The 8567-nt window shown below is 43.4% G+C and overlaps 2 protein-coding genes across 3 annotated transcripts in view; both read right to left on the bottom strand.

Annotated features, from left to right (window-relative positions):
• Positions 1-6598, bottom strand: part of pcif1 (phosphorylated CTD interacting factor 1) — a 32295-nt gene extending 25697 nt beyond the window's left edge. Inside the window, exons 1-4 of one of the 2 annotated variants that reach the window (XM_015018329.1) lie at positions 5768-6598; positions 4401-4555; positions 4204-4328; positions 3999-4124 (exon numbers count right to left, since the gene is read on the bottom strand). In XM_015018329.1, the coding sequence (XP_014873815.1) occupies positions 3999-4124; positions 4204-4328; positions 4401-4527 (378 nt within the window). In that variant the 5' untranslated portion in view covers positions 4528-4555; positions 5768-6598. Of the gene's footprint in view, positions 1-3998; positions 4125-4203; positions 4329-4400; positions 4556-4954; positions 5323-5767 lie in introns of those variants that run through there. The other variant, XM_015018330.1, reaches the window with a different exon arrangement.
• A 144-nt stretch (positions 6599-6742) lies between these two features.
• Positions 6743-8567, bottom strand: part of LOC106937033 (cat eye syndrome critical region protein 5) — a 9738-nt gene continuing 7913 nt past the window's right edge. Inside the window, exons 8-9 of the mRNA XM_015018332.1 lie at positions 7729-7894; positions 6743-7422 (exon numbers count right to left, since the gene is read on the bottom strand). Coding sequence (XP_014873818.1) covers positions 7240-7422; positions 7729-7894 — 349 coding nt within the window. The 3' untranslated portion in view covers positions 6743-7239. The remainder of the gene's footprint in view (positions 7423-7728; positions 7895-8567) is intronic.

Here is an 8567-nt window from a genome sequence, read left to right on the forward strand (position 1 = left end):
AAACACAAGCTTGTACATGTACGTACACTAACCGACAGACAGGAACACACATCGCAACACCACTAGTCTTCAACTGGAGGCTTATCTGATGATTACATATACATTGTTAATAAAATAGAATAATAATATTCACTACACTGTGCACAGAGCATCACAAAAACAAAGAATGGTTCTCACTGAGAACCGCTCTTTGCTATGACTGAGAGTAAAGAGCCTTTCAGAGGAATCGGATCGTTCCTGAACGACATTGCAGACTTTGGTCACAGTATAGTCTGTGCGACACAGGGCCGGACTCAGGAGGGCGTGGGCCCCTGGGCCTGAGCCACTGTGGGGCCTCTACCGTAATCAGCCACCGCCTCCTATTGCTCTGCCATGACGGAGGGTTAACCAGGTCAACTCTCTATTTGCACAGTTTACAACAGTCAACCCAAGTTAATGACTTTTTTCGCTATATTTTGTGGACACACACACACGCACACACACACGCACGCACAAATCAGCAAGTCAGATTTTTTAAAGATCGGTGATCGGCCAGAAAATTGCAGTCAGTGCATCGCTGCTTTCTTTTTGATCTGTCTGCAGTTGATTACTGTAATCAATGTAAAGACCATTATTGCAAACAAATTACATTTAGTAGTTATTAAAGAAATACTTGAATGTCCTGAATACATCTACATATTTGGCAGGACATTCCTAAGGAAGAAAAACTTGACTATGTTCTCCATTCATTCTCTATGTACTGTATTTATTTATCCTTCATATCCATTGTTTTTATCTGTCTCCCTTTCAGACAGTCAGGCTGAGTATTTCCCCTCTGACAGCCAAACCTGGTCAAAACTTTTACTTTATGGCTGGACTTTAGCTGCTGTGGTACACTTTAGGACGGTTCCTCCCGCCGCTGCTAGCTGGAGGCTAATAGTGCGTTCACATCAAACGCGTCTGGTTTACATTCAAAGTCTATGCGGACCTCAGATGCGCCTAACGGTTTGAAACTCGCCGCAACGGCCCTCGACGAGCCTCCACAAAGACTTTGAATGTAAATCAGATGCGAGTTCTGTTGCGTGTTTCCAGTCACTGAAACCCGTTTCAAAGCACCACTGACTTTTAGCATCAATAGAAATACGACATGCAAAGCAAAACACAGCCGCGGTGGATGGAGGATAACTCAGCCTCTGGGTGTTCTCACCACCTGGAGCTGGCATTCAAAGCGCGATCTAGAGAGGAGTCGTTTTTTATTTTTTTGTGAACTTGTTCCATTGCTTTCAAATTAATATCTATATTTTGACAGCTCCCTGCTTCTTGTTCAGCCCAGTAAGCCCAGTAAGCAGGATCAATTCTGTCCGGATTATCCGGTCGTCGTTGCGACTAGTGAAGAAGATCGAGCTTCCACCGCCTGTGACTCCGCAGCACCAGATGAGACCCCGATCCAGGTTCTGCTGTTAGCAAGGCTAACGTTTAAGAAGCCGAGCGGGACTGTGGTTCTGTTTAAAAAAGAAAAAAAAAAACTTGTCTTGAATATTTTCATCACCTCTCTGTTGCGCTTCTCTTTTTCTTTCTTCTCTGCGCTCCGCTGTCATACTTTCTGTTGTCTGCCATCGTGAGAAATGACTCCATGACCCTGACGCTTTCGCACAAGACCAGCGATTAGTCGGACGTCTTCTCCCACTCCGAGACAAACTGCGCATGTCTCAGAGCGCGAGCGAGTTAAAGGGGGCGACGGCTGCCAGCGGAAACAGAAACACGTCATTAGTCAGTCGCCTTATGGCTGGCATTTGAATCGGTATTTTAGCATCCAGTCAAAACAAAGATGTTAACAAATAAACTGGACAATATGCTGGCAATTTAGTGACATTTCCACAGTTGTGGTCTTGAAATAAAATCCCAGCACTCAATGTCCAACACCGAGACCAAATGGGTCGAGTCCGAGAGGAAACCCACAGAAAATACCATAGAAAAAAATAGCATTTTTTGCCCCTATTTGCAAATTCCATGACTTTCCATGACCTGAAATGAAATTCCATAACTTTTCAGGTCTTGAAAATACAAAAAATAAAATTCCATGACTTTCCAGGTTTCCCATGACCGGTATGAACCCTGTAAAAAGTGGTGAAATCAACCTTTATTGAAGATAAAGATAAAGGTTTCACAAATATGGTTTTAAATATTCTGTTATTAGTTTAGAATAATCCATTCCAGGTTTGAAGTGTGTAGCTGTTGTAGTTTTTTAACTGGAGTAGATCAAATATGCTGAGGGTAGTGAAAAATGAAGTGGAATCGCCTCTTATTTGTTCCCAGAATCGGAAACCAACTTCAGCTTCGTTTGTTGGGATCCGCCTCTTCCTGCTCACATCTGTATTTTATTTAAACAGTTTTCGCTTCTGAGGACGCGATGAGAAACCGGGTGGATGTTTATGAAGGCCGAGAGCAGGGCAATGTTTGTTTTCCGTTTTTAGGCAACCGTGACATCAGCAACTGAAGGCAACATCGGTAATAGCGGTCCACCACCACCATTTTAATATTTCAGCAACAACTCACTGCCAAATAAAGAACGATTCCGTATTTTACAAGAGGGGTCCTCCCATGTTCTACCCAAAACTAACGCACATTAGCGAATGAACTGACGTTATAGCGCAGCCTGCAGTTAGCGCCGTGTGCGCCAGAATCTCACAGTTTATCAAGAAATTCATCTCAATCCATTATCAGGTAACATTGTATGCATAACTTACTTTTGAAAAAGTATCAGTGCGGTGAGCCTTCAAGTTTCCTTGAAGGTTTCCTAGCGTTTTGTCCAGAGTTTAAATCCACATGTGGCGCTGCGTCCCTCAACGATTCAGCTCTTCTTTCAAAAAGAGTTGTTCATAGCCTCAGGAATAAGTCCATACATCCTTTCTGGGTTTGCATCCACCAAGTCTCTTCAAGTAATGAGCTGCATCAATCATGATTGAGTAACGTCAGATGGTGGGCGTGGCCAAACATCAGCGTCACTGAAATGTTTCATCTCCATGAAAACTCACAGACGTCTTGCCATGTCTTAGTCATCAAATGTTACTTTAGTCATCATCTCATTATTGTCATAAAAAAGAGGAATCAACGAAATAACGTCGTTATCCTCATCGTTACCAAAATCAACACTGCCAACATGGCTGCTTTTCTCTTAGGGCTCAAACATTTAATCAAATCCAGTACTGAAGTAATCGTCAACTAATTTAGTAATCAATTAATCATCAACTGGGGCATACAGACTCAAAAAAGGCTGTTTGCTTTAAGACCAACACCCTGAGAGCAGGACTGAAGACCAAACTGTTCAAAAATATAAATGTTTAGGATTTAATACAAGAAAAAAAATCTTTGTAAATCTGTTCTACCAGAACTCCTCTTTCAGCTTCACCTGGTTAAGCGTCTGGTAAAAAAAAAAGCCCATAATAATCTCCTATTGAGCATCTTAGACCATCTCATTATTAACAGGTTCATCCTAAAAATAATCATCAGATCAGCCCTAAACTGTCCTGATATTATATTATTTATATGCAGATGCATCATTTGCTACAAATTATCAAGCGTTCATTAAAGGAATGCTGCTGTATAAAATATACAGCAACACTGTATAAAATAAGCTTAAGCAGTACACTGAAAACTCTGCAGAACGTGCCAATTTTGTAATCCGATTAATCGTCAGCATAATCAATTACTAAAATAACTGTTAATTGCAGCCAATATAAATTTTTACAGCAAATTTTTACTTAGTTTTAATCTTTTAACTAAAAAGACATTTAGTTTTAGTTATAATTTAATCAGAATTGTTTTAGATTGTCTAGTTTTAAACCACTAATTATTAAATATTTTGTCAACAAATGTATGTGCAATGTAAAAACTTATTCATCAACACAGAAATGCATCATGTTTGTAACCAGTGATGGGGAAATGATCCAAATTTATCCGATTAATGGATAAATAATGGATTATTTAAATAATAGTTAGCTGCAGCCCTTGTTTTTTACCTTTGTCCGTTTGAAACTGTTAGGCCCCACCCCCTGCTCCTCAGAGCTCCTCCTCTTCCTCTGGCCGTTTCCAAGGTTACCATCTCCCCCCTCTGCGGGAGCTGCATTCAGACCCAGTGGGTCAGACTGAAACAGATCAATGAGTCATCAGCGCTGCAGCTGATTGGCTGATTGACTGCTAAATCGATTGGTGGCGCAAACTCACGATGACATCATGCTGACCCAGCACAGGCACCTCCCACAGGCTCTGATTGGTGAATCTGTTGAAGTAGTAGGGCCGGTTCTCCCTCCTGGACCAACACTTGGACCATCCAGCCTGGACCAACTCATCTGGCAGGACAGATGAGACATTAGAGCCGGAGACAGGTGGTACAGGGACAAGTCAGAGGACAGGTAGGGTACCTGGAAGCTCAGGTGATTTGGAGGTGGTGGATGGAGAAAGGGGCGGTCCGTGAGAGGAGGCGGGGCCAGAGGGTGGCACCATGGTGGCCGCCTCCCCCTTCACAGATCCCTGGCTGTTATTGGACATTTCAGCTGTTCATCACAATCATGTGGACCTGACAGGAAGAGACAGGCTTTCAGAATAAAAGACAGAGGAAGTAAAATGGTCCACACTTTTTTCAGCTAAAAATTAATTGAAGCCTAATATTTTAACCCAAGAGGAGATGACGGCCTCAAAACTAAAAACGCCAATGATTTTTCATCTGCAGGTGAATTAATGAACATTCTGGGCGTCTTTGGACTTTTAGCTGAATTAAATAAAAAGAACATCTGATAAAGGTTCAAGGCATGAATGGGGATGATCTTTAAATGTATTTATTTTATGATTTAAAACTGTGAAAACCATACATCACCAACCAGGAAAAGCTTCAGTGATTCTCCGACTAAAAAAATAAAATGCTGTTTCATTATCAGGTTAAATAGAGTGAATATTTCCTCCTGGTGCTCAGCTTCACCTGAACATCAACACGTCTTTTCCTCAGGGGTCAAGGGGGAATCAAACTCACAACCTAACTATTGCCACAAGAATGCTCTTAAAATGACAGGTGTGGGTTCTGATGGATTAATCCGGATCTCCTGAGTCTGGACCAACCAGTCTGTGTAAGGCTGGAGAACTGAATGGAAGAACGTTCCTTCAGAGATGAAACCTGGTTGATCAGGAGCTGATCGGCACCTGTCCATCAGCGCCGGGTCGCTTCTGATCCATCAGCGCCTGATCGGTTCTGTTTAACTAGCAGCAGATCGGTTCTGATCCATCTGATTTTATGTTACTGTTTGAAGCTTTTCGGTTGTTTTTCTTCTCAGACGCAAGAACTAGCGCCATGGTTACACGCATGCGCGCTGAGAGCCAGCGCAAACAGGGAGGAGGGGGAGGAGGACAACAAAAGGCTGCGGCTGCTGCTCGAAGCCCGCGCTCCGCTATCGGAGACCGCGGCGATTACTACTACTCCGAGGAGCAGCCAGACCGCCTGAAAGTGTGCCAAATCCCCGCGGACTGGGCGGCCTAACCCGATAGCTGCTCTGACAGTGGCCAATAGATGATTTTGTCGGACTCTGAACTCCGATCCGCCGCCACCGCTAAGCTCCAACTCCTCTCAAAGATGGCGGACACGCCCCTGCCACAGCTCTGCGCGCCTTTACCAACATTTCTGCTCCGAAATCTCGACCCTAAGGCTCCACAGCCCCGGAACCGCCTCCATCCGCAATACGAAGCCTTAAGCCGGCTGTCGGTGTGTTTCTAGAACTCCTACGGGGTCTGCTGCTCTTACCTTTTGTGGTGAAACAGCAGACAGTTGGGGCTTCTCCGCGCTGCTTCTCAGTCGTCCGCTCCGCTCCCTCCCCGCCTGCTCAGACATCTTTACAGGGACCCGGGCACAGCCACTGCGCAGGCGCGGCGGCTGACACGCTTCCGGTGTCGACGTGTCTGCTTCCCGGCGCCATGTTGAGGAGGTCAAAGTGTTTAAACCACAGCGAAGTAAAGCCCAGAATCGAATTGAACTGGATTTCAGTCACCAAACTGAGAGAATTAACACAGACCTTTTGAAACTCACAGTCCGAGGCTTAATGTGTTTATTCCACACCTTATGAAAGAAACAGTTTATTAAAATGACCTCAAATCAGCAATTCGTGAGCTGAATACACCTAAATATGTTCAACAGACACTTTACTTTCCTATGAATGTTCAATCTATAAAACAAAGAATGACTGCTTTAACGGTTTTGAGTGAACCAGTCAAATCGGTTCCAGTCAAATATCTCATTAAATTTGCCACAGTGGTAGAATTGTGCTCCTGTCTTAACGGTTTTATCTTCACATTTTCAGTTAGAAGGCCTGAAAACCCAGAATAATCTGACCTAGACTTGACCAGGGCTAGGATGTAGATGACCTAGAATAAGTTTTATCAGACAATGAATGAAGGATAGCTGACAGGAGGCAGGTTGTTGGAACCAACAGGTACTAAATCTGCCCATTTATTTTTCCTTTGGGATCAATTAAGTAATTTTTAATTTGAATTCACCTCCTTAACCAGTCCTATCCTATCAATGTTCACACTTCATTTTGATCTCATTACCAAAGAATAGCAGATCAATCAAGCCACCTGGTCCAATCACCACTCGGGTAAACCTGCTAAAGAATCTGCTGAAGGTTCAGATGGCTCATCAACCATCTGAAGCACTTTGAAACCAAAGTTTATGCTTCAAGATCTATTAAATGATCTGAAAAACAAAATCTATACCTTCACATTTTAAATTCACAAAGATTTTATTGTAATGCAAATTCAGTTCATTTTGAATTGTTCATGACATCATTGCAGTAAACTGTTACTTTTTTCAAAAATAATATCTAGAATGATCTAAACATTTGTTATGACCTTTGGTCCTGTAGAGACATACCTACACAGGTAATGTCTCACATGCTTGGACTCGATATAAAAACAATGACGTTGAGAAAAAGTTTAACAGTTTATTTTAGTTTTCTGATGTTCACAGTAACTAAATGAATTCACACAGGTCTAGCTCAAAGGAACTGCTAGCTTAGCTTCACCTGTTCTGCTATAAAAAATGTAAAGATCACTTGTCCAACTTCAGACGGATTGAGGTTTGAGATCCACCTGCAGAGCTCTACTCATGTAAAACAGAGATAGCCACCACAGGTAAGAGATAACAGGCTAGGTGTGATCCAAGTGTGCAGTCTGAACCACATGTTAGATTTTAAGACGGTCAGTCGGAGGACAGGTCCGTCAAGTGTTGGGACTCTCCTGCTGCAGCATCAGGTCCACAGCGGCCTCCACGTCCTCCACCATGTGACTCGGTTCTACCAGGTCTGGCTCCACTTTCAGGTCGTTCTGACCATGAAGCATCGTCTCTGAAACGTTCTGGTCACCAGGCAGTGGAGATTGAGGGTTATACACACCTGTGCACACCTGGAGACAGGTAGAGGATCATAGCAACAACGAGTCAAAATAAGAAGAGTTAAAGTAAAGAAAGGTCAACAAAGGTAATTTATAGAGAAGTAATGTCTGTTGAGGTAATGGACCTGTAAAAACCTAGGTACACTAAGAGGTGGAAAGATCTTGTAAGGTTTGGCAGAGTAAGGTACGTTATGGTAAGGCAATACATTTAAATGTACTTGTACTACTTCATTAAAATCCATGTTATGTACACATCCACTCCAGCTGTAAACCTTAAAGGATCCCAACAAAATTTTCCAAAAAGTGGTCTCTACCCACCAGGATGGAGCGGCACTGAGCCGCAAAGGCAAATTCCTCCACCACCGGTACCGGGGTACCGGTTCCTTGGGCCACCAGCTTGGTGTCGCTCATCGTGTCAGTGTGGTGCTTGGCCAGGTAGCGGTTATAAAGATTGGCACCATAGATGTCCGTCATCAGGTTGTCTCTAGACAACAGGAACAGCGTCTAGTTTCTTTTTAAAAAGTCCTCTATAGCAGTGGTCCCCAACCCCCGGGCCGTGGACCGGTACCAGTCCATGGACCAATTAGTACCGGGCAGCGCAATAAATAATTAAATATTTTCGTTTCATGTATTATTTGAGTCTGGAGGATCTTTTATTTTGAAAATCCTTAAACCGGATTCTCTCAGTTACTTGCGCGCCAACACTGAGCCCACAAGCAGCAAAATGAGTAAGAGGATCAGGTGTCTTTGGAAAGTTTCTTTTCAAAGGGGAAAAGGCCCAGAGAAGAGACAGGAGGATGGATTTATCTCGGACCAGTAGGCGAGTCCCACATTACAAGACGCTCTGCGTGATCTGCAGCGACCGGCTTGATAATGAGGGAATGAAGCTTCAAACTGCTTGGCCATGTAGACACCAAACACCCTGTGCATATAAGAAACACTTTGGGTGTTATCATCTCCCATCAGTCCCAGATGGACCGTCTCGTTGCAGAGAAACAAGCTCAGGGCTCCCGTTAGTCGTTATTGTAAGTTAAAATGTTCACAAAAGTAAAATTTTGTGCATCTGTATCTTATTTTACCATAGCGACCAGAGTCAGCGAGCGTTAGGGAAGGTCAAGACGAGAGGAGAGGAGTAGAGCTTGCGAGTCTGAAGTCTG

Source organism: Poecilia latipinna, unplaced genomic scaffold, assembly GCF_001443285.1.
Source record: "Poecilia latipinna isolate Pla-1442-1.1 unplaced genomic scaffold, P_latipinna-1.0 Scaffold2266, whole genome shotgun sequence".
NCBI lineage: Eukaryota > Metazoa > Chordata > Actinopteri > Cyprinodontiformes > Poeciliidae > Poecilia > Poecilia latipinna.